This window comes from Lagopus leucura, unplaced genomic scaffold (genome assembly GCF_019238085.1).
Source record: "Lagopus leucura isolate 7727_CA_CO unplaced genomic scaffold, USGS_WTPT01 Super-Scaffold_100157, whole genome shotgun sequence".
Classification (NCBI taxonomy): Eukaryota; Metazoa; Chordata; class Aves; order Galliformes; family Phasianidae; genus Lagopus; species Lagopus leucura.
In genome coordinates this window covers 166,726-179,626 of record NW_024962334.1, presented here as the reverse complement: position 1 = coordinate 179,626, position 12,901 = coordinate 166,726, and the positions used below count along the sequence as shown (strand labels likewise).

Below are 12,901 nucleotides of genomic sequence, written 5' to 3'. Positions count from 1 at the left end.
CTGCCCAAAGCCCCAGTCCACACTGGGACTGGTGTCCCAGGTGTATCAGCCCTGGCCAAAGGACAGCACGTTCAGTGTATGCACCATGCATACCCAGCACAGGTGATGGAAACCAAGATCCTTCATTATTAATTCTCAGTGAAAATGGAAAAGCCATGACAAACATTTGTCTCTCTATTTTACCTTCAGATAAACTGGAGCAGAGCTTCTCAACTTTACACAAATAGCAATTCATCCCACCTCAGTTTTTCTGAAGCAAAGAATAGAACTGAAGTTAGTTCATTAATTTGAGCCAAATGCAGCAAATATGCCGTGGCCCAGAAACTGAGTGGGAGACAAATTTAAGGAAATTAAGCAGTGCTCTGCTATTTTCAGAATAAACTGGCAATTTTTCATTACAAATAGCATTTGATTTTCCTTTTTACCCAACTTGAAAAAAAAAAATGGTTTCAGGTCAAACAAATCTTCCAAATTAGCCTAGATCTGCCTTTTTTTAGATAGTCAGTGCTCTGTTTTTATTTCCTTTTTTTTTTTTTCTATCATTTTTCTTTTTTTTCACTTTACTAGAACCACCCTGATATGTTTCACTTTGACTGGAAGTCATTCTTTCTGTTTGTTTGTTTGTTTTCCTCCTTCAACCACCGAAACAAACAGAATCCTCCCATGGTTTGATGCACTCAAACAGCGAGACATGCATGTGAACATGTAGATGTTTACTTTCACGTACACAGATGTGTGGGTTGAAGAAAGCACACTGGAAGGCAGAGGAAACTCGCATCTGCCTTGCACTGATTTGTCAGTAGGCAAAACACACTTCGCATTAAAACTTCAAAATGTGGTAGCAAGCGTATTTCAGAAAGTTTGGTCATCACAAAGTTTGTTTGAACAGGAAAAGTAACAAGAATTTCTCATGGTTTTTCCTTGTGAACAACACTTAATAACATTACTAATTAAATACAGAGTGCACAAGACCCACACCTACATATAAATATGCTCCACATGGGCCAAACTAATAAGGCATAGTAGTCACAGCTTTCTTAATAAACAACAATCTTGCTTCAGCAGACATAGACATTCGTTCTGTACAACCTCTCTGAACAGCAAAAAAAACCACTTTCTTTCCACATTTCTTTTATAAATAACTTCTGCTGCCCATATTCATGCCAAGTCCTCTGTAACTATAACTTCTGAAAAAAAAGTACATTATTACTCAATACAATTAGGTCAGCAGAATTCAGCCCTAAATAAAGGAGTGTTACAGTTCAGTTTGATGCCATGGGAAGCCAGAAGTAACACAGTGAAAGCCAAAACGGGCAGGAACTGTACTAGATCTCATCCTCTGCTGACTAACATAGTTAGTTATACTTTATTATATAGTTATGCTGGATGCATAGAAGGAAGTCAAATTTTTTCACACACAAAAGGGGTAGCATGCACTGTATCAAGCTGAACAACAACTGCCCAAGTCCACAGGAAACATCAACTGGTGGGTTCACATCCCAAGCACCATTAACTCCCAGCAAAGCAGAATTACCCTAGGACCATACCACACTATAGAGTGACTTGGGTTCAAACAACTATCTATTTCCATTCCCTCTGCTATGGACAGGAATCCCTCCCACTACATCAGGCTGCTCAGGGCACCATCCAACCTGGCCTTGGATGGCCAGGTTCCAGGTTCAACCTTCAGGGATGAGGTATCCACAGCTTCTCTGGGCAACCTGTTCCAGTGCCTCACCATCCTCATAGAGAAGAATTTGTTTTACATACCTAAGCTAAATCTCCCCTCTTTTAGTTAAAACCATAATCCCTTGTCCTGTCACTACACTCCCTGATAAAGAGTCCTTCCCCAGTTTTCCTGCAGGTCATGTTAGATACTGGAAGGCTACTGTAAGGTCTCCCCCAGAGCCTTTCCTTCTCCAGACTGAACAAGCCCAGCTCCCTGAGCCTGTCTCAACAAGAAAGGTGCTCCAGCCCTCAGATCATCCTTGTGGTCTCTGCTGAACCTAAGTGCTTTCTACCCCTGCTAAAGCTGCTAAATCCGTGCCAATGACTACCCGGCAGGGACAAGCAGGCAACAGGGGCAGAAGGACCTCTGGTGAGTCACCCTCTCAGCCAGAGCTGGTGTGCCAGCACACATCAGTCTAACTGGGAGGGTGTATCCCCAAGGCAAGGGCTGTTTTGCTTGATCCCATCATGCCTTCCCCCAGGTATCACATAGCCCGGGCAAAGCAATGGTCCCACTCAGCCACCACTGCACCCAGGTGCTGGGTGAAGCGCTTTGTAGGACTCAGAGAGGCAAACTGTGCATTCACTTCTCAAAACATGCTTACAGCAAGGCACGTTGCTCAAGCTGACCTTTAGGTGAGAGTGGGTCAGGTGATGATCCTTAGCACAGCAATAATTACTGCTTGAGCATGCATCAGAGGCTGCACACTTTCCTGCACACGTTTCTGCATGGCAAATTCAAGAAAGGAAAAGTCAGAATGTGCCTCTAATGAAGAGCAAATGAAAGCCCTGCTCTCTTTCCAATCACTTCCTGCTTCTGTTAAAACTAGCAAAATCCTAATTAGATTGGGTGCAATTCTGTACTAGCTGAGCCCCAGCCAAGGCGATCACATTTCCCCTGCTCCAGGAAAGCAGCGTAACAGGGTGGTATTTGAAGAATGATAAAAGACAGTGCAACTAACGCTCTTCCAAAATAACAACTACTCTTGATAGCAGGTCACTTTTTGAAAATGAGGCCTTTCCAGCTCATCTGTCAGTGGGTCACCCCAACAAGTTCTCCTCTTGTGTAGACCAGTCAGAGGATGATTTGGTGAGTATGGCCAGCCCTGGCTTCTCAGAGCAATGCCCTCCAAGGCAAAGCAATTTGGCACAAAGCACAACCACAAAGCACTTCAGCAATACAGTCTGGAACACTGGATTTGACACAAGTAGAACATGACATACTGACTGCTGGCTTTTTAATGTATGTTAGTTTTTTATTGGATGCAACACTTAGAACCACAGTTTAACTGTACCCTCTGATGCACACGTTACTGAAACTTGGACTGATCTAGGGGTTTTGCTTTGTAAGTATGGATATTAGTGCATTCGGGGAAGACAGTCATCCTCCCTAAGATGAAGTAAACCTTTTGGTAGGCTTATTTCTGAACAGCTGCTAAAGCTAATGTAGTTTGTACTGAAGGAAGATAAGGATGCCTTTAGAAGGAACTGGTTTGGCCAGTCAGCTATCTCGCTACTAAAGCTCGCATATCCTACTGATTTCAGTGATATATGGATACCCAAATGAAAAAGTCAGCCCTGAGGAACACAATGACATTGTGTTACACTCCCTGAAAGTCTCTATAAATTAACAAATGAATTATAATGTACTACTCTGACTGTAGTCTTCAGGGCATTGCTCTTCATTTCTCATTTATCTGGAAATCTCTTCATACTCTCTTGATGCAAGCAATAATACATTATTTACTACTATCACTTCTGCACGCAGTTTGTTCACATGTACATATGTGAACATATATGCATTCTCTTGAGACACCAAACTCTTTCACAGCATTTTGCACATTCACTGCATTTGCAAGTTGTCTGAATTAAGGGAATGACTGCTGTCACTTTGCCTTCCCTTCTTTGCTTATCACCAATTGCCCTTAACAATAGGCTTTGGATTTTTTTCTTAATCGTTCACACATTGAGGCAAAGGAGTAAGAACAGGTTTATACTGAAGACTTATTTGCTTTATTTCACCACATTGAACTATATCTGAAAAATCATCTCCAGCGCTTCACAAATTTGTTATAGTTTCCAAAGGCAAAAAAAAGAAGAAAAAAACCAAAGCAACAACAACAAAAAGAAAAAACAAAAACCAACAAAAAAACAACTACAGCATCCTAAAGGAGCCTAATTTCCCCGTTCCGCAGAAAGCGATACGAAGCATAAGGTACATGAGAGGGTACTGCAGAGACCTTCTGCAGTATGCTGCCCCGTGGGTTAATGTGCACAGTCCTTGTTCCCATCCCACAAAGGCTGCAAAAGTACAGATCAAAACTAGCCATATAGAGCCAATAAAGCAACAAAAAGCAGTTTGCATAAATGCAGTGTCACTAAGCACTGAAACACAAAATGGACATCAGTCAAAAGCATGCTGCAGGAAGTGGCATGCCTGCTGTCAAAGGAATTGTACCAGGTGCCACCTAACAGGCCATCCAGCAAATATAAGTGTAAATCCAGATAACTTCTTCTGTTTTTAATCTGGATCAATATTAGAGAAAGTGGGTTGAGAGAGAGGGAGGTATTGATTCCTGAGAGTGTTTTTCAGTATCCAACAACGCTGTTTGGTGTTGGATTATGCATAACTATTGGGTTTTGTTTTGTTTTTCATTTTCACAAATATAGTCACTCAAACAAAAAAGTTTTGTCTCATCCCAATTTGAAAAGATATTCCTAAACTTCTGGTAAAATATACAATTATATTTTAATTTCCATCAAACTATGACATCGCCCATTATAAGTTGATTCTGACCTTCTTGTAACAAAAAGGTTTGCCTACATACTTTTGGGGGATAGTACTAACTGGATTGAAATACTAAGAAGTACAAATGCACATGCCATTTGGACATCTAGAAGCAACAGAATTTTATCATAAGACACGAGTGTTGCAATGTTTATGGCAGTACATTTGCTTTCAGAACTGGAAAATGGGAAATTCAGATGCCATGGGGTCCCAAGGCGATGGGCTTTTGCCTAAATCAGCATCTTGTGATTCCCAAATGCTGCTTTATTCTGTACCCACCTTCTTTTCTCATTCATCCTCAAATGTGGAGGAAAACAAATAAAGCCCAAAGAATTGATTCTTGAAGAAGTTATTCTGCCTTTCCCTCTTCTGACCCTAGTCCTCCTCACATGAACAGTTATTCACTAACAGAATGCTGACAATAATGTCTGTTGGAATTATCACGTAGCTGTTGATCACTTAATAATCCTCAAATAAACAGCACCCTCATAAATTCATGAGACACAGAATTAAGCGCTTTAAAGAAGGCAACAATGTGTTTATCCCCGCATTTTACAGATTCTACAGGGTACGTGCACCTGGGAGTTGCATTTCAAAGGACTTAACAGAAATGCAGGAGATGGAGCCAGCTCTGCTCTGCGTCACTTTCAAAGGGTGAGGAGAAACAAGAAAAGAAAAAGATCAGAAACCTGGGAAAGAAGAGCTGCATGCATTACATCAGCAACAGGTATGAACTTGATTTCTGGAACAAGGGAGCCTCTTCGCCGCTTTGAGGTTGTGCAACTAGTTCCTCAGAACGGGGAGCTGCTGCTCCCTTTCAAGATGGTTTTATTGCCCTCAGTTACAAAAAGATGGGTTCAGCTGTTTTCAGCCACACACCAGCTCTTCTAAACACCACTAATTCTCTTTTTCCTCTTTTTCTGTAGAAAGAAAATACAACAAATCTGCATTTTTTTCCTTGCTGGCAGATTTCCAAGATAAAGAGAACTGCACTCTGCCTGGAACAACGCTCGGGGCCTATTCACAGAAAAGATCACCACGCATGGAGAAAAAGTGGCGGAACTCTCCCGACACAAACGTTTCCTCACTCCTTAAACCAGTTTTTCAAAAACGTGTAAAAAACAAAGCCCCAGAAGCCAAGCAGACAGCCTCGCGGCCACCCCCCGCCGTTCCCACGCACGGCTGCCGGGCGCTCAGCGAGGGTGACAGCATCGCGCGGGGCAGAGAGAGAGCACGGAACGCTCTCTGATTTGATAACCGGAGAACCAGAACCCGCAAGAAGTTTCCCGTCTTCCCCTACACGCCCTACCCAGGTGTGTGCACACGTATATACATGCATTCATCTTTTTGGAGCAGAATGAGCTGAGGTGTCCGGCCCGAGGCGGCGGGCCGGCCGAGGCTGCCCGGCGTGTCCCTGCCGTGCTCGGTGCCATCTCCCCGAGCTCCGCGGGGCAGCTGGACGGGGCCGGCGGCCAGCACGGGGGTAAAGCCGGGCGGTGAGGGAGCTCGGGACACCGCGGAAAGAGCACGGGGGGCGGAGTGGAAAGAAGAGAAGGAAAAAAAAAAAGCCTCGAGAGGGGAGAAGCACAAACGATGAGACGCGCGAAGGTTCATTCCCTTTTATTTCCTCCACCTCCTTCCCCCCCCCTCCAAAAGAAAATAAGCTTAGAATCAGGAAGTCAGAGCTGCGCGATCGCTGCTGTAGGTTTGTTTTCCCATCTTTCTCTCCCGTTTTTTTTTCCCCTTTCTCTTAAGGGACGAAACCGGGACTTTCCCTCCGACGCTCCCCGCAGCACCAAGGCTCACACCCGGCAGCGCCGCTGCAGACCCGCACCGCCCGTTACCTTTCTTCTCCTCCACGGCGGAACAGAGGGCGACGCGCCCCAGCAGCAGCAGCACCAGGACAGCGGCCCCGCGGGGCCCGGCGGCGGACAGGGGGCTGCGGACGCCCATGGTGTGCGTGGGACGTGACGGGAGCACGGAGCTCCCCGACGAGCCGCTCCTCGCTCTGCTCTGCCCTGCGCTCCGCTCCGCCCCGCTCAGCTCCTGGCAGCCGCTCTGCCTCTGCGCAACATGCTGGAGGGAGGCCGTCGAGGGTTGCGCGCACACGTGCCTGCCCAGCTACAGGCGGACTGCTGCCTTCTTCTTCCTCTTTCCCCTCCTCCTCCTCCTCTTCTTTCCTCCTTCCTCTGCTCCTGTCGCAGGGGTTGCGGAGCGGCTGGGGCCGGCCGCGGGACTACTGTGCCCAGCTCTGCTCTCCGCCCGGCCGCGGAGCGCAGGGGCTCCCTCTGGGGACGCCGAGGAGGAGGATGGGGCGGGAGTAAGGAGCGGGGGGAGGAGGAACCAGCGGCGCCTTCCCCGCCCAGGTAGGGATGGAGCGGCCCCTACCTGCCCCAGGACAGAGGAGGAGAACGGGCTGTGGGGGAAGGGAGCAGCTCGGCCGATTCCCCCGCTCGGTTTATGTGAGTGTTGAGGATATCCCGTTTTCCGCTTTCCCGGCTGTTTGTTTGCCCGGCAGCTGCCGAAGGCGCGAGCAGACGTTTGCGTCGCCGCTTGCGAAGAAGCCCCGTGGCCTTCAGCTCCCTCTCCGTGTCCTCCCGTGGGACACCGGGCAGCAGCTCAGCCTCTGCCGGGGAATGCAGCAGAAACCCATCTCGTCCCGTTATACGCAGCCCTCGTTTCTGCTACCTCGGGATCAGCAGAGCCCGCGAAAAGTCCCATTCGGTCCTATTCCCACTTGGTCATTTTGCCTCAAGAAAAACCAAGCTGATGCTAGATGTATTTTAGCAGGGCCCGTATCTGCCCGTGTTGTTTCTCTTTTCTACCTGTTGTGAGTAGTGAATTACTTTGCAAACAGACAGTAATACAGAAGTGTTCTTGGGGTGCTGCAGGGAAATCCACAAAGCAAAAGCACCATGCTCTTTCCCCCTCAGCTTTGCTACCCCAAGAAGCAAACCCAAGCAAGTCAACATGCATCTGTTTTGTTTTAAAGTGGGCTGCTGATCTGCAAGGTGAGAAGGAGCACTGCCTTATTGCTTAGGCATGGAAATGGGACACAAAGTGTCACTTGTCCGTGCTGGGATCTTCTCAAGCACACGGTTTTCCATCTCACCATCCGGCACCCAGACTCATGCTTATGTGGTGCTTACTGGAAACTTCTTTCTAAAGCTCCTGAAAAGATTCTGGTCACAAAGTCAATAGGATATGAACTGCTATGATCGATTGGGAACTCCAGAACTCACAGTGACAAGGGGCTTGGGAGGTGGACGTGCTAAATGCCTGTGCCTATCCCCATCAGTGTGTTGCTGATAGCAACACAACTGGATATCATAAATATATCACATAGATAGCAAAACAGCCGCTGAGATATCCTGCCTTGGTGATTCATGCCTTCTGAGAGATTCTGAGAGATCCACTGATTTTATAATGATTCATTGATTTTATATTACCCATTAGATTTCTCTGCATATTTTTTTTTTAAGTTTAACAAGTTATTGTGCTAATTAGGCAAAGTGAAACACCATTCAGTTACAGTAGCACAAGATAGATGCTCCAACACATACCATATCATGTCCCTAATCATTTATTATTGAGATGAGCTTTTGGATGCTATAGCTGGCATGCTCTTTTCCTTATCCATTGTAAATAATACACAATAAATACTTTGAAGTAAACTCAGACATAAGTATATCCATACAACACTGCTCCTCTGATTGTTTCTGTGCCTTTAACAGGGGCAGAATTTGATCCTGCAACACAATATCCATTTAATTCAGTTTGCTTCAAAGATGCTTACACGGTGCAGCCTCAAAAACTTTATGTGCGTATGACACATTTTCATTTGTTTAGACAAATTGGAAGATTTTTAAAAATGAGAAGCCCAGGAAAAAATCGTCTTTTAGAGAGGGGAGATTTGCAAAGTAACCTCAATACACACTAAAGGTTGCAGCTTGCATTATGAGAGGAACTGCAATTAAGACACCAAAGAAATGAACCTCAAATCAGTTCTACAGATAAATGCTAAATAAAAACAGATACCTCTAGACACGCATGTTGCACAATGAGATACCAACATGAAACTGAGTTTTGATAATCTACAATAAAGGAAGGATTTGGCATGACAGTTAAAAAGTAAGCTAAGCACAGGAAAATGAAAACATCTTTTGCACATGAATTCAGTGGAGAAACTTGGCAAAGTCCTGTTCTAACTCATTTCAGAACAAGCACTTGCATTGCAGAATTTTTCATGCAATTGTGATTCTACCTCCTGTACTGTGCAGGAATATTTCATATTTCATTTACAGCCTATCGCATACTGCCCCTACACCAATCCACATGAAAACAAGCATTGATCCTAACTTAATTTCTCCTTCGTTCCTAACATGGTAAAGAGAAGACTGGGCAAGTTCTTCTCTGTGTTTTCTTTCCCACTCTGCAGACGTTCAATGCAGGGAAGTCTTGTCTGAGACTGGTGGTGCAGTACCACAGACTTGCCATGGGTTCTGACTTCCCAGCTTTTTGAACACAGATGCACCATTTCTATGGCATCTATGCTCTGCTTGTCAAGGTCACAAGATACACAGAGAGACTGAGGCTGAAGACACCAGTGATGACAGGCAGCTCTTTCAGGCCCGTTTGACATAACTGAACAATTTTTGTAAATTTGAACTCAAACATGGCATTTTCCCTACACAGCTGGCCACGTACCCAGAAATTGCATTTCATCCAACTTCTTTGAAGTTAGTGTAACAGAGTGAATTTCAGCATGGGCATACAGTATTTTTTCACATCGCAAAACTGTATGTGTGCAAAGGCCATGGGATAAAGGTCAGGCTTTTGACCATTTGTTTTTAAATTTATGGTTCATAGTGAGAATATTACACCAAATAAAACACCTCACTTCAACATTCTTCAGTGACCTCCTTTATTGAGCATACATATCTCCTTTTTTTTCCTGTATGTTCAGCATATGTACACATGTAAACTGTAAATCCATTACCCAATGAGGACTGGGTCAGCATTTGCATCTCACCAAAATTTACTAGCAACTGTTCCTCAGTAGTAACATGGTTCTTCTGTGCATTTTGCAGAAGTGGTTCTAAAGGGCAGAATCTTTGTTGGAAGAGCAGAGATGAAGCAGAGCTGAATTAACGGGATTTTACAACCTGGCTTTCTCAGATTTAATGTGTGTGGTGTTCCAGGCAGCGGACATCACAGTTTGCACAGCGGTTTGTATTCTATGATTGCTCACTGATGTTTTAAAACAAAGGACCGAGGTAATTATTCTTTGCATTTCATGGCACTTTGCACTTTCAAAGCACTGCACAAATATTAATTAATTTATAGTTGAAAATCACCTGTAAAGCAGGTTAGTAACTATCATTTTCATTTTGTAGATTGAAACTAATTTGTCTTGGGCAGCATGTTAGTGGCAGGACTGGAGTTATCACTCAACAGCTGTTTCTTTTGAACACTATTTAAACCCTGTCAGATTGTGCTGCTTCTAGAGAACATTTCTAGAGAACTGTTTAAATGTGTATATTTTAACACATTCAGCTTCTCTCTTTCCTCTCTTAACACTGATTGCTTGTTTGTACAGCAGCACATAGAAGGGAAAAGACCAACACAGACAGGGTTGCTGGAATTAAGTCTTAATTGTAGCAAATTTCATAGTCAGTATTTGACAAGTGACCGTGATGTTATCTTTGGTAGATCTTCGTACTTCAGTTTTAACTTCTTTACATCAGACTTAATCTACTACCTCAGTCCTCAAGTTCAATGTTGCATTTTCCAGGAAAGCTTCTCCTAAACCAGGAGTATGCTCTTAAATGTCTTAAGCTCTGATATTGTTTGCAGCACTAGCCTATTCATTAATAAAAATAGGCAACAAACAAACAAACACACACAACAACAACACCTCCCTTTATAGCTTTTATAGAACTTTATAGCTTTGCTTACCTAATCTCTGATCTGTTGCATGAGCCACATATGTCCAGAGTGACAGAGAGAGGACATGCAATACTGTGCACAAATACAGCAAGTGTCTGCTCAAAACGCTGTCTCCTCAGGTGTTCAGAGTGCTGCAAAACACATGGCAGAGAGGGAGTAAGAGAAAGCTGATAGCCGTGAGTCAATGAGCAAGGAATGTGCATTGCATCAAGGGTGCGGCTAATGGGGATTTCTTCAGATTCAGCCATCTCCCACTGTCTGCATCAAAAGCAGACACAGATGGGAGCGATAAGAAGTTGCAACACCATGATTCTCCTAAACAACTGCATCTAACAGTCCTAATTTGGGCTAAGTAGCATGGAAGAAATCAGGCTTCCCTTTTACCCACTTGGTGACACATGATTTTCCACGGTAGAGGTATCTCTGCCTTAATTCAGCATTTTCAGGACCATCTCCACATAAACAAATTGCCACAGAATAACTTGTATCCACCATGAAGATAAACTCTCAGTCTCAAGACTAGCATGGCTGCATCCAAACTAACTACCAGGAGCAATCCTTGGCTATTCATATAAATGAATAGAATAGATGGTCTCATCTAGGGAACATTCACTTCATAATTTACCAATATGGACATGGTCATCTCTGTTTCCCTACTTCTTGTTTTCTTTTTGTCAGTTCTCTTGTTGATCACAGTCTGCTGTTTCTAGAAGAAAAAGAAACAACAATAGAATGTTTGAGTTTCTATAGATGCTTTAATCTTTTAAACGGCAATATGGGACCTGGATCCAAACATCAGTCTTAGGTTTCCAGCCGGGGCTGACCCCAAACCCAGAATATAAACAAACCTAGACTTTCACAGATTGCTTGGAAAACTACTTGATACAAAAAATGGTAGTGGGATGAGAATGCTGAGAACTTCCTGTTACCCAGGGGTACTGCAAAATAAGCTCAGTGAAGCAGAAGCATGGATAATACAAAACATGCATAGATTGTGTAATACAAAGAATGGACAGTGTACCTTGAAGAATAGGATCTGAGAGCTCCACAGACAGCTGGTCTGGCAACACACATAGGGATAAGGCAGGGTATGGGGCTAGCCTCTGCATCCTTAGCAGGATGCCTCAGCAGGTTGAAGAGAAAATTAGCTTACCCCCAAGCCAGATAATCAAGGGCTGACATGGTGCTTTAGCTGCTGTCAAAACTTGAGTTAAAGAGGGATTTTGAGGGGTCATTTGGATATTGTGTTTTTTTTTTATTACATGGTCCCCATCACACCTCAGGATCTCAGCTCTCTGATACTGACTTCTTGAGCTCCCAGCAGCTTTGATGGTACTAACTCCCATTCTGTTCAGACAGATGAGCAATTCTCTGGGCGTAAACCTTCCAGAGGTAATTAAGATATAGCTGTCTCTGCAGCTTCCTCTGCTCCAGACCCAGGTTCAGACACTGAAATACCTACATGACTTGCCACCAAGAAGAAGCTAAGCCCCTAATCAATTCAGTGTGCACACTTCAGCCTCAACAGACTCCCCAGCAACCCACATGTGATACCCTGCATCACTAGTAAGAACGCAATATCCTGATATAATGGGAAGCACACCAGAAAACAGTCCAAGGATATATGAGAACAAAGCAAACCGTCTTCTACCATTATTTTTTTTTCTGAAATGGGTCAGAATGGGTCAGCTGTTTCAGATTCTCCATCACCACATCTTTGTAAGCAGCCCTGTAACTGCAAGACATTCATTTCATTTTATGCATTACTTCCTTTCCCAGCCATTTTTGCAGAACTAGGGATCAATTCAACTGAAAAACTCAGAGCCATCACAAGAGCATTAACTTCTCCAGACCTGTTTCCTTCCTGACCTCACTGCATATTTGACTGCGAAAGAACTGGAGCTGTGCTTTTCAAAAAGGCAACTGAGGGCCACAGCTTCTAATCCTAGCCTGTGGGAGTGGGAAAGTGATTTAGGCATAAATACGTGTAATGTGATACTTTAAATATATTTTAAAACAATTCTTTTTCCTTTAAAATATTTCCTCTGAAGACAAAGAAATTTATCATTGATGACTGAAGCTGTTTTATCACTTTAAACTTCAGTAACCTTATTTCTTCATGCGTTCATGCGTAATCCTTTACCCAGTCAGTGAGCACTTATTCATGCAATTTGGCACTTTGGCTTTTCTGGCTTACTTGAGGAAGCAAGCGCCTCTTCATTACACATGTTGCTGAATCTATTAATTTGAAACAAGGGTCTTGCAGGAATTGAAGGCAAGCTTGCAAATGGAAGCATAGTTTAAATCTTACCTGTTCTCTGTACAATCACAGCAGAAGAAAAGCAAATGCCCAGCCCTCTGAGTAGTGGAACTGCTGGTGTCTAGTTCCTTGCAAAGAATGGTACTTTCTTCCTTCGCTGCCTGTCATACTCAATG

The 12,901-nt window shown here is 44.0% G+C and overlaps 1 protein-coding gene across 2 annotated transcripts in view; it reads right to left on the bottom strand.

The window, feature by feature from the left end:
• The window catches only part of EGFR (epidermal growth factor receptor), a 147,597-nt gene extending 140,794 nt beyond the window's left edge, over nucleotides 1-6,803 (bottom strand). For both annotated transcript variants that reach the window (XM_042889336.1, XM_042889337.1), the window contains exon 1: nucleotides 6,361-6,803. In XM_042889336.1, the coding sequence (XP_042745270.1) occupies nucleotides 6,361-6,469 (109 nt within the window). In that variant the 5' untranslated portion in view covers nucleotides 6,470-6,803. The remainder of the gene's footprint in view (nucleotides 1-6,360) is intronic.
• Between the last annotated feature and the right edge of the window lie 6,098 nt (nucleotides 6,804-12,901).